The sequence below is a fragment of the Oncorhynchus masou genome, chromosome 23 (genome assembly GCF_036934945.1).
Source record: "Oncorhynchus masou masou isolate Uvic2021 chromosome 23, UVic_Omas_1.1, whole genome shotgun sequence".
In the NCBI taxonomy this organism is placed as follows: Eukaryota; Metazoa; Chordata; class Actinopteri; order Salmoniformes; family Salmonidae; genus Oncorhynchus; species Oncorhynchus masou.
In genome coordinates, this window is record NC_088234.1 from 26,971,829 (window position 1) to 26,999,038 (window position 27,210).

General features: G+C 43.6%; 1 protein-coding gene across 1 annotated transcript in view; it reads left to right on the forward strand.

The window, feature by feature from the left end:
- Nucleotides 1-27,210, forward strand: part of LOC135510649 (regulator of G-protein signaling 12-like) — a 68,220-nt gene that overhangs the window by 30,610 nt on the left and 10,400 nt on the right. The window contains 15 exon segments of the mRNA XM_064931737.1: nt 5,776-5,797; nt 9,390-9,562; nt 9,948-10,040; nt 10,260-10,403; nt 10,975-11,148; nt 11,518-11,671; nt 12,162-12,259; nt 12,654-12,854; nt 14,849-14,922; nt 15,134-15,260; nt 18,227-18,326; nt 18,764-18,834; nt 19,361-19,457; nt 20,176-20,511; nt 20,514-20,750. Of these exon segments, the coding sequence (XP_064787809.1) occupies nt 5,776-5,797; nt 9,390-9,562; nt 9,948-10,040; nt 10,260-10,403; nt 10,975-11,148; nt 11,518-11,671; nt 12,162-12,259; nt 12,654-12,854; nt 14,849-14,922; nt 15,134-15,260; nt 18,227-18,326; nt 18,764-18,834; nt 19,361-19,457; nt 20,176-20,511; nt 20,514-20,750 (2,101 nt within the window).

Sequence of the window (27,210 nt, forward strand, 5' to 3'; positions counted from 1 at the left end):
TGGGCAGGGACTCTGCTGTCCTAGCATCGGGATAGCTGGTTCCACCATTGTGGTGCCAGTCATCTAACCATTGTGCATGAGCTCATCATCACATCTGAGCTGATGATACACAGGGTGTATCAGACCTACAGTGGCTTTGTCGCGCCAATAACATTTTTGGACACAAGTCATAATCTCTAAAGAACACAACACAAGGCTGTCTCTCTGTCTGGGGGTTTCTTCAGTTGGTTGCATATCGCCAGAGGAGTCTCTCTTCTCTCTCTTCTCCTCACTCGGTTGGGGAAGAAATGTCTCTTCCATCTTATCAGTCGCTGCGTTCTTGCCCTCCCTCCCTCAAAAGGAAGTGGCTTCCAAGGCTTTCTCTTGTAATTATTTTCTGGAGGCATAGTTTGTTGTCTGCCATGAGATAGCAGGCAGAGATTAGTTGTCTTCTTCAATTTGAGATTGATTTGTTTAGAACTCGACCAGTGCTGCCTGGGTCTCGTTGACATTGGAGTGTTCGTTTTTTGCATAGGAATACAGGGAGGATATAGGGAGGAAAGGAAATATTTGAGTAATTGATTTGGCTCTGGTTGTGGGGAATGTTGGCTCAGTGTCATTAAGTCCACTTTTGGAGTCTCATAATAAAATGCCTTCAGTTTAATGATTAGAAGCCCAGGGACCCAAAAGACAATGGTTGGGACAGACTAAGGCATTTTGGGAAATGTCAGTAATCAAGTGTGGCTATTTTCTGCAAGGCTTTCTTCTTACAGCCAGTTAATTCAGCAAGGTAGACTGGTAAGCATGACAGTTGGATGAGGAGCAGATCTAAAGAGATGCTTTACGTGAAACCAAAACATATTGATTGGTTACTGCTTGTTTGTTTTGTGTGAAGTTGTACACATTCTCAGAGATAAATTGACCAACCCTGAACTGTCTACCCCAAAATGTGAGAGTCAAGAGGTCAGGAGGGCTGTTTTTATTCTGATTATTCATCAGGGTCTGACTAATTTTGTCTATTTTCACCAGATTCTAATTACAGCTTGTCAGATGTTATTTATTATTATACACACCATCTCTCTCTTCCCTCTTCTCTCGCTCTCACTCTTTTGAAACAGACCCTGACTGATAAACGTGAATAGACTCGCAGGAAGAGTAGCTGCATCAGCAGCAGCTAATGGGGATCCTAATACAATAGTAAAATGCGTAGACCATAATAGATCATGTTTGAAAGCACTAGGACAGGATAGAATCCACCCTAAAATCTTGCATGTTAAGAAGTACTGCATGTGAAAGCACGATTACACTGCACTTTCAGGTCATGAGGCAACGGGTGTTTAGAGAGGAATTAAATGCAATCAGGCTTGTCCATTAGCTATGGGAAACCCTCAGAATGGGCCACCCATGTTAAGGAAAATAGAGTGGGTCCAAAGCAATCTGCAGACAGATCCCAGAGATTGCCAAAAAGCAGCAGAAATGCGACTCAGTCCGACTCTAATGACAAAGGTTTGCAAACATATTTTCCTTCTAGTAGAACCAGTCAAATAGTTGACATGATTATTTTCATGAAATCATACATTGTTTTCTTGGTTATAGCAATTGTCCATTGATTTTGAAGTTGTAGTTGATAGCTATGGTGGGACAAATAGCTGACTGGTGCAACCTGATGAGGATAAATAAACTGGAGCAGAAATGTAAGGATTTTAATAAATACTAAATCTGATTGAACATTCATCTGGTTTCAATTTAGCAGTGACTCCAGCCTTTACGAAGCAATGAATATAGAATACTGTGTCTGGAAACAAAGGAAGGGGGGGGGGGGGGGGTCATTTCATCTGAATCCCTAACGCCCTATGGTGGCAGAGGCTGTACTGTATTGCTCGTGTGGATTGCCACGGTAAAAAAAGCACAGGAGTATAGGGGAACAGAGCTTCCCCTGTCTGGTACCTCGTCACATTTCCCCGGCTCGCTCTGACTTGTACAGACATGGTGGCAGCATTTGGGTGGGGAGTGTTCAGGTATGCGCTCATACACACATCTGCCTGCCTGTTAGCATACACCAGACTCTGAGAATAATGAGTCTCAAAAAGAGACTCTCCTTCAAGAAAACCTGGTATTTCAACACTGTAAGTAAACTTCTGACAACTTTATAGGACAGTTTCACTCTTTTGTCTGGTGGTGGTGAAGTACTCAGCTGCTTTAGTCATTACTTTCCACAGTTATGATTTGGGAGAGGAACTGTGAAGGCTGTGAAGGCATTTCTCTCTCTGGCTCTACTGGTGTGATCGACAGAGTTCATCTCTCTTAACACGGTTCTAGGGACACGAGCATATGCCTAAACAAGTCAAGACGTGTGATGTGATTTGAATGTGTGGTGTTTAAGGACAAAGCCTCATCAGTGTTGGAAATGTATGCATAGCTTGTGCCCACCATACTGTATGTTAATACTTACATTGGAAAAGTAGTTTTTTTCTTTCTCTTAACCTGATTGGCTTGTACGTTGTCGCACCTGATATGTTCTTTACATCCCCCATGGCTGTCTTGCTCATCACTTTGTCTTTATGTCTTCTTTGTCATGCTTCAATGGATTGCACTATCCAATATTGCCTACATTACTTTTGAGATATCCCTGTATAATCTGTGCCCCCTGGAGCTCTCTACCAGCACCTAGGCTATATGAAAACATCATAACATGTCTTTTCCAAATAGTGGATTAGGACCTGCTGGGGTTGGATCACTAAAGCCTGGATTGTAGCTAGAAACATAGCTTTGTCTATTTTGTAAGACCTTTGTTGGCTCCTAATGATATTATGCTCAAGGCTTGTCCTGCCTAGTGCCACCCATGGATAGAGCTTGTCTGCGGGGCGTCACTGGAGGTGTGAACAGAGGAAGAGAGCAGAGCAGTTGAGACAACAGAAGTGGCCAGCCTTCACTTGATCTCTTCACAGGGCTGTATTGCTGTGGAAGCAATAACGAGCTGGAAAACACACCGAGGTGTATGTGTGGTCTCATTAACCCTTGTAGGCTGCTAAACACACACACACACACCCACACACACACACACACACACACACACACACACACTCCGTTTCATTAATCAACAGAGCTGTAACAACTTTAATAGGTGTGGCGAAAACTTTAGCCTTCATGATGTTAAAGGCAACCTGACGTGACTTGTGACGTGACCTGATGTTTTCATTCATCAGAAATAGTTCTCATATGACACATAGTAATTTAGAAGGGCATGTATTAGGTTGGCTAACATCCGCAGTGTGTCATGATGAGATTGACTGTGACATGCTCTCCTATGAGTCGTCATGAGTGAAAGATTGTTTGGGAAGGGAGTTGTTATCCTCGAGAACAGGATATGGCTGACATCTCAACTCTTTGAACACCAATCTCAAACTACTACTAGGTCTGTACAGGCTACGACTCTAGTGACTCCCCTGTATAATTTCATGGTTTCAGTAGGGACTTTTTACGAGTTCAAACACGCCAAGACATATGTCATAGATGATGGCGGTCTAGTTTAGAATGATTTCTGGAGACTACTGTGTATTTAGGGTGGGGGTTTAGGTGCAAGAGCTGCTGCTACTACTGAAGCAACAGTCGTTTTGAGCAGGTGCTCTCTACATTTTCTTCCTCCATTTTCTATTGACCTCTTCGTCTTCTCTCTCTTTGACTCCTGACTATATGTGGTCTAGCCACCACAGAAGAGGCCCAGGCTGTATCTGTCACGTCTGCTCCCACTCCCGCCCCTCCCACCCGGCGTTTGAGGGCGCCAAGCTGCCCTGCATCACGCACTCCTGCCATCTACTACACACACCTGCCTTCTCTCATCATGCGCATCCGCAATATTGCACTCACCTGGACTCATTCACCACCTGTTTATTTCCTCCCCTATATTTGTCAGTTCCCTTGCTCTGTTCCCTGCTGCTGCATGGATTGTTCTTTGTCTGTATTACTCGTTTGCTGACGCTGTTCCTGTTCCATGTCCGTTCTATATTAAATGTTGGACTCGCCGTACCTGCTTCGTCTCTCCAGTGTCATTCCATGTGACAGTATGGGGTTGGTTCAGCAGCCTTGTGGTTGTTGAGTGAAGACCAGATGTTGTGGTTCTTGGGACTACACTCTCTTCACCTCTGTGAGAGGGGGAAAACACTGATGCGACATTTACATGTGGTCACCATCACTCCCATAATAGAATGGACCACAATGGGTGCAAATGACAGTGATCCTTACCCCAACATGGTCAAACAACATTAGCCAGCCACTGACTGACTGGGAATGGGCAGGTACAAAATATGTCTGGTCATATTCCTTAAGTCATTGATTAATGTTATTTTAGATGCATACATGACTCCCAGCTGTGGCCAATAGTAGATCCACAAAGAAAGGATATCTTATTATGCACTCCTTTAACTTCAAACATTGCTAATTAGGCCTATGCATACAAATATTTTGAATGAATTTCAAATCAAATGTCATTGGTCACATACACATGGTTTGCAGATGTTATTGCGAGTGTATCGAGATTCTTATGTTATGGGGATGACAACTTTCAAATCTCTTCAATTTCAACTTTCAAGTCTCTAGATCTGATTTATATTCCACAATATTGTTGAAATCCATTGAAATCCAAAATCAGTGCTTGAATTATCTCAAGCATTTGCCTTGCTGGAAGTGCCCTGTCTAGACATATCCCAGCACATTCACAATTTGAAGTGGCTTCTCGAATGCTCATCGGGCATCAGTCTCTCTTTCTTAATGAATCCTCCAACACACTGATTTAAAGAGTGTTCTTGGAAAGAATGATGCTCCACTCATTTCCTTTGCGGCATGTAAAAATATTGTAATTGTTTTGCTCTAAATCTTTATTTTCTATCTAAACTGATGTTAACAGCAATAGCTGGCTTTCTGACATTCTCCTTCCAGCAATGTCTTCTAATTCTGTTTGCCATGTGAATATATAAAATCAAGTCAGGCATTGGTTGTGTGAGAGCATCACGCTAATAAATATGCCAGCCAAATACCAACACTTTGGTGAAATGCAATTGTTGAGTCTTTCCTGAAGATGCTTGTTGGAATGACTCTTCACTCTGTGACCTATAGCCTTGTATAGACCTTTATAGCCCACTCAGCCCCTGAATTAGCATGAGAAAAGTGGCCCATTACTGCAAGCAACGGCCTCTAAGTGGCTCCTCATAATGACTTCTGATCTGATCATGACTCCAGCTAGAGGGATTGTGCTACTTCTTGATCTTTGTGACTGTGTGTGTGAAAAAGAGTGTGTGTGTGTTTGTCTGTGTGTGTCTCTTGTTCTTTCTCTGAGTATGTTCTAGTGTGTTCAAGACTTGTGAGTCGTAGGTGGTGAATGTGTGTGGTGAGGGGCGGGCCCCGATCTTGGGGTGTGAACAGCTGTGTGTGCAGAGGCCCTTGGTCCACCCACATCCCTACATTAATGGCCCCTGATTAGAGGACAGGGGCCCTCCCCTTGCAGTAACACACACACACACACACACGCACACACACGCACGCACACACGCACACACACACACACACACACACACACACACACACACACACACACACACACACACACACACACACACACACACACACACACACACACACACACACACACACACACACACACACACACACACACACACACACACACACTGGTGGGATGTCTGGAGAGACACTGTTTCTCAGGCTCCAGTTGTTCCTTGCCTCAGAGCAGGAGGAGGACATGAGGGCAGCTTCTCATTCATGTCTCTCTTTGTTCTCTTTCAGTCGACTGCTTCCTCAGATGCTGGTGAGTACATTTATCTTTTCTTTTCATTACACCCATTCTGACATTTAGCTACTTTATCTGTGATATCAAAACACAGCAAATAGATGTGTTGCTTGCAGCTGTATGTAATAGCTGTAACTAACTGACCAAATTAGTTTTAAATTGAGTTCAACTAAGAGTTCCTAAACAAGCCCTGGACCAAATGGGACATTTTGTCCCGCCATACACTCTTACAAAAAAAGGATTTCAAGAAGGGTTCTGCGGCTCTTAGTTCCAGGTAGAACTCTTTTGGGTTCCATGTGGAAAGGGTTCTACATGCAACCCAAGAGGGTTCTACCTGGAACTGAGAGTGGTTATCCTTTGAGGACAGCCAAATAACCAATTTTGGTTCTAGATAGCACCTTTTTTCCAAGAGTGTAGACCCTTTTGTAGAACAATAATGGTCACTTTTGTGTGCATTTGTTTAGAATGCGACTTTCTCGGTTTCCGGTTTCTTTTTTATTACACTTTCCATCACACGCAATTCGGAAGTTATTGAATAAAACAAGCACACAGAATATGATGTCAACCTATTTATTTACAACTAACAAAAGGCGCTTGTGCAGGGGTTTTAGGGTTTGGGCTTTGGTGTTTGCTGTCTGTTCCCCATTTCACAGACGTTTAATAATGTTTGCTGAACGCCACGGTCAATGGAGCTTCGGCGTTGCCGCTGCTTACCGTATTTTCTGAGGTTTTGGTTCAGACACCCTATGCTATTTACCCTGAAAACCATCTCATTAACAAAGCAACACAGGCCCCATATTTTCTCTCTGCTGGCAAACACAATATTCCCAACACCCGAATCTAATACAGCTAACTCCAAACCAAATATCTTGTCAACTCCAAACCAAATATAATGTCACCGAGGTCAATTGGCAGAGTTGAAATAAAAATATAAACAAGTGTCTGGGACAAATTGATTGCCGCGATAGAAAATGGAATACAACTCTTGCGTCTTTAGATGTAATGATCTGTAAAATCAGCTTGTTTTATGCCTCTGTTGGCACATGTACTGATTCAGCTGGGTGAATTGGCTAACAAAGGCATGAGATGCTATAGTTAGACTGCATGCCGTGACATTACTCACAGAATTGTAAAGTAGTCAGTCACGAACAGTCATGATTTGGTGTCCAAGGTGTCATGTAATATTTGCAATAGCATTAAGAAACGTTGCTTGATAAACCTCAATTGAAACCACATCTATTTGTAATTCCTCCTGTGCTTCTGCATGCTTAGATACCTTGGTGCTGGAGGCTATGGATTAATCTTAGATTATTCTCAGTGTAGTGTTTTCAGAGAACTCCCAACAGAGGCTATTCAAATTCCTCAATGTTGTTAGCCTTGGCAGATCGTGAACACTTGTCTTGTCTGACATTGACCATTCAAAGGCATTTTGGTAACATACCCTGCAGTCTTCCTTTTGTGTTTTTGCTTTTGTGCTTTCTCTGATTGGTGGGACTTACAGCCATGAAATTGCCATCTGGTGCCATGATAGCAAGTACTAACTGTGAGTCCTTAGAAGTACTCGGCCTAGTTGTCTAGATTCCACAGCTCCGAAGCTATTCCCTTCTTTTGGGTGTTTGTAAAGATCTAGAGTAATAGCCTCGTCTCCCGTCTTTTAGAGTATAGTGATCATGTCCTCCCGTGTGTGTCCCTGAATTACCTCTGCTGTAGACGATGGTGGCAGGGTGCAATATAATGGTGGTGGTTTGCAGCACTATAAGGGCTGTTGTTGTCAGAGCAGTCACTGTCACTAACCCCTTTTCCCCTAACCAATCAATCAATCAAATGTATTTATGAAGCTCTTTTACATCAGCAGATGTCACAAAGTGCTTATACAGAAACCCAGCCTAAAACCCCAAACAGCAAGCGATGCAGATGTGGAAGCGTGGTGGCTAGGAATAACTCCATAGAAAGGCAGGAACCTAGGAGGAAACCTAAAGAGGAACCAGTTTCAGAGGGGTGGCCAGTCCTCTTCTGGCTGTGCCCGGTGGAGATTATACGAGTTCATAGCAATTAAGTCCAGATTGTTCTTCAAGTTGTTCAAACGTTCATAGATGACCAGCAGGGTCAAATAATTATCACAGTGGTTATAGAGGGTGCAACAGGTCAGCACCTCAGGAGTCAATGTCAGTTGGCTTTTCATAGCCGAGCATTCATAGGTTGAGACATCAGGTGTGAGAGGGAGGGAGAAGGTCGAAACAGCAGGTCCGGGAGAAAGTAGCACGTCCGTTGAACAGGTCAGGGTTCCATAGTCTCAGGCTGAACAGCAGAAACTGGATCAGCAGCACAACCAGGTGGACTGGGGATGGGGACAGCCAAGAGTCGTCAGGCAGGTCCGAGGTCTCAGGTCCTCCGGGAGGGGAAAGAGAGAGATAGGAGAATTACGGGGAGCATACTAAAGATCACACAGGACACCAGATAAGACAGGAGAATTATACCAGATAGGACAAACTGACCCTAGCCCTCCCGCACATAGACTATTGCAGCATAGATACTGTGGCTGGGGGGGGTACTGTGGCCCCGTCCGACGAAATCCCCGGAGAGAGCCACCCCTCCTAGGGACAGCATGGGAGAGCACTAGCAAGCCAATGACTCAGCCCCTGTAATACAATCAGAGGCAGAGAATCCCGGTGGAGAGAGAGAGAGAGGAGTCGGCCAGGCAGAGACAGCAAGTGTGTTTCGTCACTCCAGTGCCTTGCCGTTCACCTTAGCAACAAAGACCTAAAGATTACATCACTCAAATGGATTGACAGACCATTCCATAAAAATGGAGCTCTATAGGAGAAGGCCCTTCCTCCAGCTGTTTGCTTAGATATTCTAGGAACAATAAGGAGGCCTATTTCTTGTGACCGTAGCATATGTACGGCAGGACCAAATCAGAGACATAGGCAGTAGCAAGTCCCTGTAATGCTTTGTAGGTTAGTAGTAAAACCTTAAAATCAGGAAGCCAGAGGCTAGCACTGTAGTAATATGATTGAATTTTCTGCTTCTAGACAAGATTCTAGCAGCCGTATTTAGCACTAGCTGAAGTTTATTTAGTGCTATAGCCGGATAGCCGGAGAGTAGAGCATTGCAGTAGTCTAATCTTGAAGTGACAAAAGCAGCAGGTCTCTTTGTTTCTTGGGACCTAGAACTAGCATCTCTGTTTTGTCCGTGTTTAAAAGCAAAACATTTTCCGCTATCCACTTCCTTATGTCTGAAACAGGCTTCCAGGATAGGCAATTTCGGGGCTTCACCGTGTTTCATTAAAATGTACAGCTGGCTGTGTGCCATCTGCATAGAAGTTGACATTGTGTTTCCGAATGACCAAGAGGTAGCGTATATAGTGAAAACAATAGTGGTCCTAAAACAGAACCTTGAGGAATTCGTCTTCAGGAAGGCAGTGAGTTGCTGAGCTATAGCTCTTTTTTTTTAACGAGAGGAATGGGAAATTTGATATAGGCCGATTTAGATTGTTCCGGGTCAAATGTTCCGGGTCAAGGTTTGGCTTTTTCAGGAGAGGATTTATTATTGCCTCTTTTAGTGAGTTAAGTACACATCCTAACCATTTCTACCCCTTTTCTCTCTTCAGACTATGGTGGTGGTGTGCAGCTCCAGGGCTGCTGCAGCCAGAGCAGTCTGAACAGCAACAGCAGTCTGCCCGGCGCCGGCAGCCACAAGAGGCTGTCAGAGCGCCGGGTGGCCAGCTGGGCTGCCTGCTTCGAGCGCCTGCTCCAGGACCCCATTGGCGTCTGCTACTTCTCAGTACGTACAGTAAAGAACACATTTTAGTTCACTGGGAGTTTTAGTTTAGTTATGTGATCTGAGATTCAACGAAATGAACAGTTATTTATCTCTCTCATTCTCAATTTGTTATCTGAAATCAATACTCATCTACCTCAGGCATCCAAACGTGTTCTGTGGGATAGAATTAGCAGTACGCTTTACAGCTAATCAACAACTGAAATGTTACAGTTAACTCTCTGATTGTCCATCCTGTTGGATTACATCAATACGAAGCTAATTAGACATGAAAACACTATCTTCTGTTGAATAGAAGCAATAGTTAACTATATAGCCAATCAACACAACCAGAACATTTTCCAGGCTAATTGCAAGTGTGATAAAGCTGTGGCTTGTGTCTCCACAGGAATTCCTCAAAAAGGAATTCAGTGAGGAGAATATCTTGTTCTGGCAGGCCTGTGAATACTTCAGTCAGGTACCTGCAACAGACAAAAAGCAGGTAAGCTTATTCCCCTTACTCAACACCAAGACCAAACTATACTTTCTTATCTAGTCTAGTTCAGAAGTCCATATAGGTTTTAGATGTCATGGACTGGATAGAAAAATCCCTCCGTTGTGATGGTTGATCATGGCTTAAAGTTAAAAACCATTCCCCTTTATATCAATGGGTTATGTCATGGTTGTGTGTGTTTATAAAACCTCTTCCTCTCCTCCCCAGTTATCCCAGAGGGCGGGGGAGATTTACAACAGCTTCCTGTCCAGTAAGGCTACCACGCCGGTCAACATCGACAGTCAGGCCCAACTGGCTGATGACGTCCTTACCTCCCCATGTCCAAACATGTTCAAGGCTCAGCAGTTACAGGTGAGAGGACCAACTGCCTACTATATTTATACCCTAACATTAACTCCTAACCCAAGCCTAAAATAGCCCTTTTCCTTGAGTGGGCCAGCAAAATGTTCCCACTTGTCTGAAATTTCCTTGTTTTACGGTTCCAACAAAGATAGTAAAACCAAGAACACACACACACACACACACACACACACACACACACACACACACACACACACACACACACATACACAGCTAGGAGCAGCACAGTGTCAACTACAGGGCTGTGCTGCTGGAGCATTGTTATGATTCAGTGCTATGTGTGAATGTTCTTTTACTGCTTTACTCCAGTACAAAATGTTTTATGCCCAGTGTCGTTTATTTCAACCATCTGCCTGTTTCCAAAAGGGCTATTGTGCTTCAGGACCAAACACAAACTAGCATACCCCCCCCCCCCCCCACACACACACACACTCTCAGGCCTTTACAATGTTACAAACGTGACCGAATCATAGCTGTTATGACATATGTCATAACACCTGTCATAACCATTTGTGACCCTTCACAAGACAAGATCATTTTCTCTCCCTATTGTTTTCTGTAGATCTTCAACCTGATGAAGTTTGACAGCTACTCCAGGTTCCTCAAGTCTGGCCTGTACCAGGAGTGCATGCTGGCCGAGGTGGAGGGACGACCATTACCCGACCCTTACCAGATCCCCTGTAGCCCCGCTCCCTCCAAGCACAGTGCCAGCTCCGGCCACTCCACACCGAATAAGGTACCCGCCCTGTACCATAGTAACCATAACAGCCAAAAGGGCATCTGGTATTGTCTTAGTAACCACTTTAGGTGATTGTGTAACTCGCCTGTGAGATGCATATTTTGTGTTGTAGCCAATTTGTTGTGTTTGTTAGTTTGTTCGTCTTCAAAACATCAGGGTCGTATTCACAAGGTACCAAACGGAAGAAAACGGACCAAAACAAGGAGGCACTACATGAACTTGTCCAATAAGAAACTCTATTTCCATTGGAAAACATTTTCTGCTGCTAGATATTTTCCATGGCAAATGGCTTTCTACGGTATGCACTCATGTATCAATCCAGGTGTTACACAGGTTGTTTGAACTGGTTGTTTTGTTGTACAATAGGAGGCCAGGAATCAGAAGGCAGGGAGGTCACTGACCGAGGAATCCGGAGACGAGCACGATGAGCATAAGAAACGGGGCATCTTCTTCTCTTGGTCCCGGAACCGGAGCTTTGGGAAGGGACCCAAGAAAAAGGACATTGGAGAAATCAACATTGGTGAGCAACTCTCAGTCATAGAATAAGTCATAAGGAGTTAATCCTATGTATTCAATTCAAATACCTTTCCCCACGAGAGGAAACTTCTTGTGTAGGATTTCAATATTGACATAAAGCTTTCTGTCATGCATTATGGTGGTAGGTCTTTGGTCGGACAATACACAGCACTGCATTGTGTGCTTTACATTTGTTATTGATAGGCAGGAAGTTAAGTGATGTTGGTAATAAACTGTTCCTTCTCCCTTAATGTGACCTGACCCGACCTCAGCCCCCATTCCTCACTAATCTAAAGCTCTCCACCCTTGTCAGTGACCGCAAACATATACATTCCTCCTGTGGCCCTTCCATCAGATACCTGATGATTAACAATATTTCAAGTTTAGAAGTCAGTGAGTTTTATGTGTAGTTGTCGTGTGATGATGCATGGATATTAATTGTGGAATGAGTTGTATCCTAACTGTGGCCTCACTGTCCCTCCTCTGTTGGGTAGATTCCTGGGGCAGCAACGGTCGGAGGGAATCACAGGGTTCCTTGTCCTCGGGTGCTAGTCTGGAGCTGGCCACTTCCTGTTCAACGGGCAAAACAGAGGTAAGATCCTGCTGCAAGGCCAGGCCAGGTCACCATGGCAACACGGAACCAAGATAGTTCTGTAGTAGGAGCATCAGTTACACAGATCCTGACTGTGGCATGTTTGCAGAAATTTTGCTTGACAAGGGATTTGGGTATACCTTTGTCTGGATGGTTACAGGTGTTATACTGTATGTTACATGAGTTGAAGGGGTTTCATTTCAAGGTTCAGACGTTCAATTTTGTTTTTATTATCCCACAGGGAAATTTGGTTTGCAGGCTGGTCGAACATCAAACACTACATACAAAACATAGAGACACTGTTGTGGTTGCTGTTTTAGCTCTTGGTATTTTCTCTTGCTTCCGTTGAGTTTTATCATCTCTGACTATGGTTTGTCATGGTATTCCCATGCAGGGGGACAATCGTCACTCGGTGCCGGTGTGGGAGAGGGTAAGGGAGTGCTCCAAGATCTGCAGCATGACCCTGCCGGACGGCTCGTGTTCCTCTGTGACCCTGCGGCCGGGGGCCACCATCAGGGAGGTTCTCCGGGACCTCTGTCAGAGCCTCCGCATCAACATGGCTGCCGTAGACCTCTTCCTGGTGGGAGGAGAGAAGGTGAGGAGTCAAACTCACGATGGTTCCCAGCACAGTTACTGTTTCCCTTACTGTGCATCTCAATGTGGATGTAGAGCAGGGGTTCTGAAACTTTTTCAGCCTGGGACCCAAATTAGAAATTCTGTGTTTTTCCTGGGACCCAAGCTTAGGAAAATATGCAACTATATATACATATCAGTACATTTCATTGCCCTTATGCCTAAAACAAATGCAATATAGACAAAAACAAATAACAATGAAATGAAATATCCATCTAAAAATATATTCATGTTTATTTTCCCCCATTAAAAACTCTCCTGCGTATCTTTCTAGGTTGGAACTGTTGCTGTTAAAATACAATAAATCATTTCAATTCTGAACTGGAATAAACTGACTGATCACATCACACAGATGAATAACAGAACACACACACAGGCTTTTTGATAGTGCAGTCGTAAGTAACAGTACCGAAGAAAAATGATCAGGCCTACTGTACATCTTACTGTTGAAATTATTGTTGAAAGAAAGTCTAGGCTGGAACTGTTGCTGTTAAAATACAATACATATTTTTTATTCTGAACTGGAATAAACTGATTGATCACATCACACAGATGTAGACCAGAAAACACACACATACACACAGTCCTAATGAGAGGTGTGTGGCTGGTTGAAGTTTTCAACAAGCATGTCTATTCTGGGCTCTGTTTTTGACAGTACAACACTGAGGTCATGCTCAGCCTTGAAACTCTTTCTGTACTTGTTTTTTAAGTATGTCAGAGTTGAGAAACCTGACTCGCATAGGTATGTGGTGCCAAACTGGACCAGAACATCTACTGCTTTCTCAGTCAGGCAGTTGACCGCTTCCTGCTGTTGATGAGCAACCCCGAAATGTGTGAGTGTTTGCCTCAAAAGGCATCTTGCTTCAATCAGTTTATTCCCGTTCTGAATAAAAATGATGAATTGTATTTTTACAGCAACAGTTACAGCCTAGACTTGTTTTCAACAATCATTTCTACAGTAAAATGTACAGTAGGCCTGATAATGTTTCATCTTCATCTGTATTGTTACTAGGGTTGCACTATCAGTAGCTAGCTTGCTTTGGCTAACGTTAGCTATTAGCTGTGTAACGTTACAAGGCCAGGGGATTGTTTGAAAGAGAAACTCACATCTACTACCATGAGAGAGAGAGTACTCCCTTATTTCTGCTTATCATCACCTGTTATAAAATGACAACAATGCCTTGCTAGTTGACTTACTTTTCCACATTGAAGCACTGTTTCCTGAAGCATTAAGCCCTGTTCTGAAAGAACTCCCTGGGTTTACCATCCTGCTGTGGATGTTTGGTCAGGATGTGTCGTTTTATTAATTTCTTCATTATGAGAGACTCATTACTACGCACTTCCACACACAAAACACATTGTGGGGACTCCTTGTTATAAGTTTGTATGAAAGACAGAGAAACTCATAGCTGTATATGTGTTTCATGACGATTGAGCTCAGTCAGAACTTGTGGCTAGCATGAGTCCATTTCATGACGGGGTGAATGATGGCGAGTGGGAATATCAAGTTAGTGGCAGGAACAACAGTGCTGCAGCTTGTGGGTCACTGAGTGATCTTCAAGAAACTGCAGAAAAAGATCCGGTAAACCGGTAAACTTGTGCAGCTGCCAAACTGAGCAGCTGCCAAACTGAGCAGAGACCGCCCTGAACAGAGAGCGCAGATGCACTTGGCCAAATCAATTCCAGTAATTAATGAAATAATTATAAATTTCCTCTGACACACCGCATTAACAGGTGGGTCGCGACCCATACTTTAAGAAAAGCCGATTTAGAGTGAAATAATGCAGATCCATTGATGTATTAAGTGGTTAGTTCCACTTAATACATCATGTGACTTACATGATTGTAAGTCACTTTGGATAGAAGCGTCTGCTTAATGCCATACATTATTGTTTTAGTAAGGCATCGCTTCATGGCTTTGTAAGTAGGTTTTCATGTTGTTTTTATTCTTTTTAGCCTTTGGTGCTGGACCAAGACTGCATGACCCTCAGTGCACGGAACCTCAGAATGGAAAAGCGCACTCTATTCAGGTACAATATGCATCTCTACTTCCCTACATCTTTGTCTCCACATCTCTCCACATCTCTCTCTCTTTCTCTCTCTCATTCCCCCCATTTTTATTTAACAATGTGAACTTTAAAATAACTCTTTGCACCTGCATTCCTCCCAGTAGAATCTGAAGAAAATCATATGATCGTGTTATAGAAAGTATCTGCATATTTATTTTCCCTCTATTTTTAGGTTGGACCTGGTACCCATTAATCGCTCCGTAGGTTTGAAGGCCAAACCCACCAAACCCGTCACCGAAGTCCTGCGTCCCGTCGTGGCGAAATACGGCCTCCACCTCAAGGATCTGGTGGCCAAAATAGTATGTCGGTGACTGGCTGGGTCGCCTCAATATTTTCTGTTTGCAGCTGTGTGTCCAACCAATCTTCTGTAGAGCATGTAACAGATGACAATGTCACTGGGTGGAGTCTCATTGGCTTGGAAGAGGGAAGGAACCGCATCTTCTTCAAATGTTGCTGGGTAGTTGGCTCATTCTGACTCAAACGGCCTCTGAAGATACAAAGAGAGAGGGCTATAATTATGAATGACGACACTCCTAAAACCATGCAGGGTGAAGGGGAGTAGAAGGACTCCCTTCTCTTCCAAATCCTTGCCAGTTAGTTGGTTTATTTTGGTCCTGAGGTGGTTTTCCAAGCATTACCCTACTATTACACACAGTGGCGGTTCTAGCCCCCCCCCCCCCCCAAAAAAAAAAAAACACCATCCTGCACTAACTGTAATTTTTATTCAGACATTTGGAAATACAAAAATAATCATAACATTTCAAACTATATAAATATAAAAATATATACAAATATATATACAAAAATAAGACTCATAAATATCAAAAAGAAGTAACAAAGACACAAACAAATTTGTGTTGATTTGACACTCGAGCATCAATACATTACCCATCCCCCAACACTGTCAACTAAGAGTCAAGACTAAACCAATTCACCTTGGTGGTGTGCAGACTGATTTTATATTATTCTTAATGATTTTGCACAAACCAGAAAAAATGCAACAATATGTCTGTGAAACTATATATTCACAGTATTATGAAGGAATTGTGGTTTATTTGGTAGCTTTTCGTAGTGTGACTGATTGTACTAATTGCATCAGTACTGTACAACGTTAGAGGTGTGCTATTTGATAGATTCCCCTGCTCCCCCTACCTCGGGCTTCCAGTGGGGAGACCTGTGGTCAACCTGCCCCTCCCCATCTCGTACTTCTGAGTGGGACACCTTCAAATGTCATCATTCCCCAAAAATTGTGTGGGCGCCCCGTGCCGCCCTGGGCGGCTGCCCATGTCGCCTATACCTACATTTGTTACTGATTACACAGTAAGCTCAAAGCCACAGTCTAAATGGAGCGAAGGCATCCATATCTGACACAGTTAATGATAGTACACAGAAGTTGTGACGATACGCTAAAGTAGCAACTTGCTTGTCTGACATGTCAATAAGGCATCATGGTCATGTGATGAAATCGATGGAAACATGCTAATAGGCTAAAATGCTTGCAAACTAACATGCTAAAACACAGGAACGTCGTGCACCTAGTATGTGAGGATGGCTGGGGGTAGTCCGGATATGGTCAGCTTTTTCCTGCAATCTAGAGCCATAATCATTATGCTTAATACTATGTAAAAAATATGTATATTTTTCTGCATAGCTAAGCATACCTCTTCAGCTGTCTCTATCATCCTGACTAGTGGTTATTTTTTTAAAGAAACTAAATATGCTTCTCTGCTCAAATCTGGGCAAAAGATAGAAAGGAGTGCATTTAGATATTGCTTGCTTTTCTAAAGTCTACCAACCTTACCAGCAGGCATGCCAGCTAAGATAGACAAGCTAGATACTCTAACTTGATTGATAGCCTGAAATGGCTTCTTGGTAGCTAGTTATGATGTTGGGAGATTGCAAACATATTTGGGCTAGCTAAAGTCAACTCCATAAATTTGCCAAGTGGCTAGTAGTATTACAGAAAAAAAAAAAAAAATATATATATATATATATATATATATATATATATATATATATATACACTACATGACTAAATGTATGTAGACATTTCATTTCATTAGCATTAATATGGAATTGGTCCCCCTTTTGCAGCCTCCACTCTTCTGGGAAGACATTCCACAAGATGTTGGAACATTGTTGCCGGGACTTGCTTCTATTTAGCCACAAGAGCATTAGTGAGGTTGGGCACTGATGTTGGGGGATTAGGCCTGGCTCGCAGTGGCCATTCCAATTTATCCCAAAGGTGTCCGATGGGGTTGAGGTCAGGGCTCTGTGCAGGCCAGTCACGTTCTTCCACACCAATTTTGACAAACCATTTCTGTATGGACCTGACTTTGTGTTATGGGGGCATTGTCATGCTGAAACAGGAAAGGGCATTCCACAAACTGTTGCCACAAAGTTGAAAGCATAGAATCGTCTAGAATGTCATTCTTCATTGTATGCTGTAGCATTAAGATTTCCCTTCACTGGAACAAAGGGACCTAGCCCAAACCATGAAAAACATCCCCAGACCATTATTCCTACTTTAAAGTTGGCACTATGCATTGGGGCAAGTAGCATTCTCCTGGCATCCACCAAACCCAGATTAGTCCGTTGGAATGCCAGATGGTGAAGCGTGATTCATCACTTCAGAGAACGCGTTTCCACTGCTCCAGAGTCCAAGCTTTACACCACTTCAGCTGATGCTTGGCATTGTGCATGGTGATCTTAGGCTTGTTTGCTGCTGGTCGGCCATGGAAACCCATTTCATGAAGCTCCTGACGATCAGTTATTGTGCTGACGTTGCTTCCAGAGGCATTTTGGAACTCGGTAGTGAGTGTTGCAATAGAGGACAGACGATTTTCAGCACTCGACTGTCCAGTTCTGTGAAGTTTTGTGGCCACCACTTCGCAACTGAGCCGCTGTCGCTCCTTCCCAATAACAGCCCGTACAGTTGACCAGGACAGCTCTAGCAGGGCATAAATTTGCCGAACTGACTTGTTGGAAAGGTGGTGCCCTATGACGATGCCAAGTTGAAAGTCACTGAGCTCTTCAGTAAGGCCATTCTACTGACTATGTTTGTCTATGGAGATTGCATGTCGGTGTACTCGATTTTATACACCTGCCAGCAATGGGTGTGGCCGAAATAGCCGAATCTACTCATTTGAACAGGTGTCCACATACTTTTGTGTATATATCGTGTATATAAACAGCACAAATCTGAGGGGCCATGTGCCCCCTATGAGCATGACGACTGCTAAAACTTTGTGTTGTGTTTTGACAGAGTGGAGAAACAGAGCCCCTAGACCTGGGGGCGCCCATATCCAGTCTGGACGGCCTGCGTGTGGTATTGGAGAGAGCAGACCCTGTTGCCTCAGGGAAAGGTAAGCCCATCACACCGAACACCAAAACATGCACTAAAACGCAGATGATAGACAGATAATGAAGTAAGCCAACATTCCATCTCAGAGATAACGCCTACAGTGACCTAGCCTGATCCCAGATCTGTTTGTCTTGCCAAGTCCTATGGTCATTGATTTGGCATTACAAACGAACAAACATTAGTTGGCTATACAGCACAAACACTCAAACCCCCCAAACAGCCACCAAGATAGTGGCTTGAGAAATCCAAGAAATCCTCCAATGTTGGACTTGTGCTTCAGCCTGTCTGTTTCCAGGAATTCAAACAGCTCTTGTAATCAATGTCCTGTTTTGTCCCCACTGACTTCCAGTGATAAACAAAGATATCAGAGTGATGGAGGACATGTGGGATGATTCATCGGCTCCTATTTACCTCACTGTTGTTTTTTTCTCTCTATAGACTCTAAGTCCAAGTCAGGCTCCTTGAAAGCACATCCACCATCATTGACCACCAAGAGTCTTTCTGCAACAGTAAGGAGACCACCATCATCCTCCTTTTATTCCTGTTTTCACTTTCTCAAGTATCCTTGAATTTCTAAATGTGCTGTAACTCCCCTGCTATGCTGCTTCTTAACAATTTAATGTCACATAATAATTGCTCAAGTGCTCTACTCTACTTTGTTCCTGGCTCTTTGTCATGTTGTTTCTTCCTTAAATTCTGGCTGTAGCTGCCTTGAACCCCGGCTGACCTCCCACTTTATAGTTCAGCATCCAGGTCACCTTTGTAGTTGCGATCCGACCTTGTCTCCTAGGGATATTACATTCATCTGATTTACTGAGCATAAAAGAAGCGTAAAAAGAAACAACAAGCATCAAAGAGACCACACGCTCGTGTTTTATGGTTGTTTTTTGTGTTTCCTATAGTTAATAACAGGGCACAGGTGCGAACACTTAAGTCAATCTGCCCAGGATGTGTTGTAGTGGTGTTAGTACAGGGCATGCACAACCTCCTCCCTCACCCCCTTAATGGAGTGCGTTGTTATTGTTGCGTCTGCAGGGAGATGACAGGTCGTCAGGAAAGGCAAGCGGACCAGATCCGTCGCTCCCTGCGGAAAAGGGAAAGCCGAAAAAGATTAATATAGATGAAGCTGAAGGTAAATCCCCCTCTCTTTCTAACGTTCTGTTGCTTCTCTGAGCTTTGCTTCGCCGCGTCACTAACACCAGCTGTAAAAGAAGCCTTCAACCTTCATGGTTATCTGTCAGTGCAGCTTGGGACTGTGTACTGTGCACGTTAAATGATCTAATCCCCTTTTTATTTGACCTATTTTCTTGTTCTTTGTGAGGGTTTTAGATAGGGTTGGAAAATGATGGTAACTTTCCTTTCTGGAATTTTTTTTGGGGGGAAAGTTACTTGAATTTTGCAACCATATTATTATATATATATTTTTCCCCTCTTTTTTTATACCCCTTTTTTCTCCCCAATTTCGTGGTGTCCAATTGGTAGTTACAGTCGTGTCTCATCACTGCAACTCCCTTGGGAGAGGCGAAGGTCGAGAGCCGTGCATCCTCCGAAACACAACCAAACCAAGCCGCACTGCTTCTTGACACAATGCCCACTTAACCCGGAAGCCAGCCGCACCAATGTGTTGGAGAAAACACGTACACCTGGCTACCTTGTCAGCGTGCACTGCGCCCGGCCCACCACAGGAGTCGCTAGTGCGCAATGGTACAACGACATCCCGGGCGGCCAAACCCTCACCTAACCTGGACGACGCTGGGCCAATTGTGCTCCGCCCCATGGTTCTCCCCGTCACGGACTACAACCCTAGTTAAAGGAATATGAAGTAACACTACTGCTTTCTCTCTCTTTAGAATTCTTTGAGCTCCTGAGCCGGGCGCAGAGCAACCGGAGAAATGCCCAGAGAGGCCTCCTGAACAAAGAGGACCTGGAGTTACCTGACTTCCTGCGGTTAACCTCCGGCCCCCCCTCCACTGCCTCGCTAGACATGGCCTGCTCCACACCCACCTCCATCAAACAGGGCCAGGGGGCTGGCAGGGAGAATGGGGTTGGCGGTGCCCCTGCCCGCGGCCCCCTCAACGCCAGCCTGCGCTCTGAGAGCCTGGACTCCTCCCTCAGCAGCACCAACGGACACCCCCATCCAGCTGCGGGGCGCCGGGCGCTTCTACCCCCACCCCGCCTCCCCGTCCCCCCTTCAGCGCGTCCCTCTCACCCATCTCCCGCCCCTCAGAGTCTAGAGGCCCGGCCCTCAGGACACTGGAGGAAGACACCCACGCTGACCTGACCCTGGTGGGCGAGGGAGACATCACCAGCCCCAACAGCACCTTGTTGGCCCCTGCGCTGCTGTCCCACGAGGGCAACTTCCTCCCTCCTTCGCCATGCGCCAACTCCTTCCATGATGGTGGTGGGAATGGCCAGTCAAGCTCAGGTATTTCCCCAGTGTGACTATGCATAAGTGTGTTGGTGTGTGTGTGCGTGTATGTGTTTGTGTGTGTGTGTGATTGTCTGAGTGTGACCTGACCTCCAACGACAACTCCTTTTATACTGACTTCAATGCACTTTATTTACAACTGAAAATGTATTCTCTCTCAGTAGTACCCCAGTCATTTTTACCCCTTTGAATATTTTCTAATGAACATAGATAGCGTTGTTTATGTGGTCACTTTCAATAGTAAGTTCCGCTCAATTGTAAATAGTGATGTATATATTTGAAATGAATGACATTTATATTCACACACCACTGAACTGATGGGTTTTACAATTTAACTGAGACTTGAGGTGAAAGTAAATCTTAGAAAGTTTCATATTGTTGTACCACAGAGGTTATATGAGGATGCAGATGGATAAAAACTTGTTTCATAATGCCTACATATTGTAATGCTGTAATACTCAACATGACAATTGTCATTACAATACATGAAAAATAGACATACTATAATTTGACAGCAACCAATTGTAGTGAGCTAGAATTACCATGCAAGTGTGAATTGTTTGATTGATTGATTCAAATAGAGACCCTGGAATAGATTTCAATGAGTCACGGCCTTTCATGTCAATAAAATGCTCAATGCCGGCATTATGAATGTATAATTGGAGTACGGTCCTAAACCCAGTACATAGCTACAGACAAGATAAAACGTAACCAAAGCGTTATTGTTTTTTTTAAAGATGATCATGATTGTTCTTACCTGCCTGTACTTTTTTTAAACCGAAAAGCTGTATTTACTTTCATCCCATTCTCTAATGCAATTCAACAATTTTGCTCAGATTTTTTCCTGGTAATACATAGAAGGAAAACTGAACCAGTTTCTTCACAAGATGTTGGTAATTATAGAGTCCTTGATGAAAAAAACAGTAATGATAGAGGTCCTTTTGAAATGAACGGTATCATTGTTGAATTGCGTGTCACACTGTCTGGAAATATCCTCTCTCTCTGTAGATGCCTGTTGTAGATGATCATAACGATTAATTCTGTATCTGTGCTTGATTAGATCTAATAAATGTTAGACCTGGAATCACATCATCTGTCTTTTTACACGTTTGTGATCTCAAATTCAGTTACCACTCCATACATCTTCTTCTCCAACTTCCCCTAACACTACATACATCTCTTTAATTTAGTTTGTCTTCCACCTCCTCCCCGACCTGTGCTTGCATGGTAGCTGCTTTGCCTCTGCGCTTCTGGGAAGCTTGTGGCATCTGTGTCAGAGTAATTCTGACTGGTTTGTGTGTAGTTCTGATTGTTGTGTCTGTGTGAGAGATCAGTTGGTAGCGTTTGTGTTGTTTGTGTGTAATTCTGCCTGTTTTGTCTTTCTTGTTTTAGTCTGTCTTTCTAAGGGATTGAATCATGTCTGTAACTTTCCCATAATTCCTAGGTTTTCCAGAACTCCCAGTTGTAAGACTCCCAGCATTTCGGCTTCTTCCTTCCTGATTCCAGGAATCTTCCAACCAGGATTTCTGGAAAAGCTGAGAATTTTGGGAATGTTACTGGAATTTTGCAACACTCGACTTTTTATTGCTTTCACTAATGTACCTCAGCTAATGCATAATGCTTTTCTCTATGAGCAGTGAAGAGCTGTATCAGTCCTGAACATGGATTTCCTTGTCCATACCCCCTTACCAACTGGTCAGTTTCTAGTTCTCCACTACGTAGTAAGTCGGGTTGATAGTCACGGTGAGCCCGATAAGTTTGTGAATGCAGTCAACTAACTCCCGATAAGTGCAGTTTTACAATTTTCAATTCAATTACACATTTGATTGAGTGCACTCTACCACAACAGTCCCAAGCTGTTGCATTTATCTGGAGTCAAAACAGAATGAACAGTTGATTGTGGTGGGCAGGGCATCCATCATAATCACCAACATTATCCGCCACAGTTATTTATTGTTGTCACAAGACAACCAGTTTAGCTGTGTGATTTCACTGTAGTTTTGTCTCACCTGTGTTCAAAAGCCATATTAGAGTAATAACAACACACTTTGTTGTCCCAACTTAAAAGGAAGCCTTATCCAGCTGTGCTGTTTAAAGATCTGTACAGCTAAATAAGGACTTAGAATTCTAGTTTTTTTTTAACATGGACTATTTTAAGTACTGTCTCCAACAGCATTTGTTTTGTTTTACTTGCGCTTGATTGAGCTTGTCTGGCGCAATGGAACCAATGGAATAGTCCCCAAAGTGCAAACCCTGTCCATTTAGCACTCCAGGCAGGCTCAATCAATCGCTGACAGTATTTGAAAGAAAACAAATTCTATTTGAACCCAGTCCTGCAGCTTCGAGGATGGATGACTTCAAAGTATACAGAGGCCATCACTCAGGTGGACACAACACGTCTAGCCCTGACTTTTTCTCAATAGCTCTGTCAATAGATAAATGTACTGTGATATGTGTACACAAGTCGATATGAGAGGTTAGTATAAGCCTCGCAGTGAGTTTCTCTCTGCTCTTCTGTTCTGGTTGCTATGCGCATCAGCCTGTCCCTTCCACCTTGGGAACCATGGTAACGAGTTGACTGTTTTGCTGCAGAGAGAAAATATTGCTCGCTCTCTCTCTACATCTGAAAGGAAACATTTTTCTGTCACGTTATCATGGTCGTGTAATTAAAAACCTTTAACCCTTAAAGAGGACAAACTGACACAGCAGCCTATGGTCTATGTTCCCTTGGGTTTGCTTAGAGGAGTGGAACAGGAGTGGAAGGGAGTTCCCCTCCACCTTTAGTTAGTGGTTAATGAACTAATTAAGTTAAGGATGAAAAAGCTAGGGATTCTTAGCCTGGTCCCAGATCTGTTTGTGCCTACTCCATTGCTGTCAGTCAAGCCTAACATGTATGCATGACAATGAGTGTGACAAGGAGTTGGCCTGATGGCATCAACAGACTGGCACTCAGACTTAGTGGTTCTGGGGTCAGCTCCTATAGGATATCCCAATTCAATCCCTGACTACAACGTTAATGTAAACTCATGTTGAAAACAAAACACTGGTCTGCTAGGGTCACTCCACCTGATGTGCAATAACAACCAATATGCCCTTATGAGTGTGATGTGTTGAGATTAATTTACCATTTTAATATCTAAAAGATATCAGCTGTTATCTATTTTAATGATTGTTTTTGCTTTCCGTGTAAAATCAAATGATGGTTGTGCGCCTGGTCAGATAATCATGTATTGCTAATTGCTTTCTAATTAATGCTTTAGTCCACCAGAGGGCGACAGTATATAGTTAAACTGTTGTTCCACTACCATGCATTGCATCAACGTCATCTGCCATACTAGGGCATTTGAGGATAAGACCAAGCCTGTTCCACTTTCTAGTCATAGCAAAGTACCAATACATAAATACATAAAATTAGACTTCCTCCCATTTCTCGTTGCCCGTGTTTGGGATATCCAGTTTTCACTGTATTTATCATATCAAGTGCAGGTTTATAGTATTAGGCTTTGTGATGTCATCGCCCATATCTGGAATTTAGAAAAGCTTTTATACTTTAAAGTGCAATCGACCACTTAGGCACAAGGTTAGGCTTAGTATCCACCCCAATGCAGCTACTTCTTAACAACAAAATGAAAATGTAATACCCAGAAAATAAACCCAATTAGCTTACACTGATTCAGAATTCTTGCCTGAGGGACCTAGTGATCCTTTAGCCTCACGTTATATCTCACTGTCTTCTCCATCTGTCTGAATGACACACCTGAAAGCTGGCTACAGCTGACCCTGAATCAGTCTTATCATCCATCTGGCAGAAACTAGGGGGCCTTGTGGCTGATCTCAGCTAGCCTTAGTGAGCTGTGCAGCTGGTTCTGTTTCAAACTGGCCCTGGGGAGAAATGGTCTGTCTAGGAGAGTCTGGTGCCATGGCCCATTGACGGACAAGAACCCGACAGCCAGCCAGCACAGGCTCATGTTACGAACAGTGCCAAGACAGAAATTATACCTCTCAACTCAAATAGGCCTACTGTAATGAGAGAATGTTTATTCCAGACCACTTCGATCGTATCTTAGGAATGTATTCACACCACTTGACTTTTTCCACTCTTTGTTGTGTTACGAAGTGGGATTAAAATGCATTTAATTGTAATTTTTGTCAACAATCTACACAAAATAGTCTTGGTCCAAGAAGCTTCCAAACAGCTTCTTCCACTAAGCCATAAGACTCCTGAATACACACACACACACACACACACACACACACACACACACACACACACACACACACACACACACACACACACACACACACACACACACACACACACACACACACACACACTTTTACTCTCCTGCTACTCCTGTTATTATCTATGCACATGTACATATTACCTCAATTACCTCGACTAACCGGTGCCCCGCACATTGACTCTGTACCGGTACCCCCTGTATATAGCCTCGCTATTGTTATTTTACTGCTTCTCTTTCATTACTTGTTACTTTTATTTCTTATTCATAATTTTTTTTAACTGCATTGTTGGTTAGGGCTTGTAAGTAAGCATTTTACTGTAAGGTCTAGCTAAACCTGTTGTATTTGGCACATGTGACAAATACAATTTGATTTGATTTAATTGTACGATATATGTCACGCCCTGGCCTTAGTATTCTGTGTTTTCTTTATTATTTTGGTTAGGCCAGGGTGTGACATGGGTGATTTATGTGTCTTGTCTTGCCTAGGGGTTTATTAGATTTATGGGGTTGTGTTTAGTAGAGTTGTCTAGGAAAGTCTATGGTTGCCTGGAGTGGTTCTCAATCAGAGGCAGGTGTTTATCGTTGTCTCTGATTGGGAACCATATTTAGGCAGCCATATTCTTTGAGGTATTTTGTGGGTGGTTGTTTCCTGTCTCTGTGTTTTGCACCAGTTAGGGCTGTTTCGGTTTTTCCACGTTTTCTTGTTTTGTTTATGTATATTGTTCACGTTATCATCTTTATTAAGGATGTTCAACCATAACCACGCTGCATTTTGGTACTCCTCTCCTTCCCAGGAAGAATCCCGTTACACGATATTTGCACATTATTCTGTTAGTGAACCAGGCGAGGCAGTCATTAGAGGAACCAAGGCTATTGAGTCTGCCGATAAGAATACTGTGATTGACAGAGTCGAAAGCCTTGACCAGGTCGATGAAGATGGCTGCACAGTACTGTCTTTTATCGATGGAGGTTATGATAGATACCTTGAGCGTGGCTGAGGTGTACCCGTGACCAGCTGGGAAACCGGATTGCATAGCGAAGAAGATACGGTGGGATTCAAAATGGTCGGTGATCAGTTTGTTCACTTGGCTTTCGAAGACTTTAGAAAGGCAGGGCAGAATGGATATAGGTCTGTAACAGTTTGGGTCTAGAGTGTCTCCCCCTTTGAAGAGGGGGATGACCGCAGCTGCTTTCCAATCTTTAGGAATCTCAGACGATACGAAAGAGAGGTTGAACAGACTAATAATAGGGGTTGCAACAATGGCAGCAGATAATTTTAGGAAGAGAGGGTCCAGATTGTCTAGCCCAGCTGATTTGTAGGGATCAGATTTTGCAGCTCTTTCAGACCCAGTTTAGGTCACCTAACAGTACGAACTCTGATGATAGATGGGGGGCAATCAATTCACAAATGTTGTCCAGGGCACAGCTGGGAGCTGAGGGGGGTCTATAACAAGCAGCAACAGTGAGGACTTATTTTTGGAGAGATGGATTTTTAAAAGTAGAAGCTCGAACTGTTTGGGCATAGACCTGGATAGTATGACAGAACTCTGCAGGCTATCTCTACAGTAGATTGAAACTCCGCCCCCTTTAGCAGTTTTATCTTGACGGAAAATGTTGTAATTGGGGATGGAAATTTCAGAATTTATGGTGGCCTTCCTATGCCAGGATTCAGACACGGCTAGGACATCAGGGTTGGCGGAGTGTGCTAAAGCAGTGAATATAGCAAACTTAGAGAGGAGGCTTCTAATGTTAACATGCATGAACCCAAGGCTTTTACGGTTACAGTGAAGTCAACAAATGAGAGAGCCTGGGGACACACAGGGTCTGGGTTAACCTCTACATCTCCAGAGAAACAGAGGAGGAGTAGGAAGAGGGTACGGCTAAAGGCTATAAGAACTGGTCATCTAGTGCGTTGGGAACAGAGAATAAAAGGAGCAAATTTCTGGGTGTGGTAGGATAGATTCAGGGCATAACGTACAGACAAGGGTATGATAGGGTGCGAGTACATTGGAGGTAAACATAGGCATTGAGTGATGATGAGAGCGGTTGCATCTCTGGAGGCACCAGTTAAGCTAGTTGTGGTCTCCGCATGTGTGGGGGGTGGGACAAAGGAGCTATCTGAGGCATGTTGAGCGGGACTAGGGGCTCCGCAGTAAAACATTAGAGAGAGGCATAAAGCCATCACAGGTGTTGATTGGGAGAACTAAGACAAC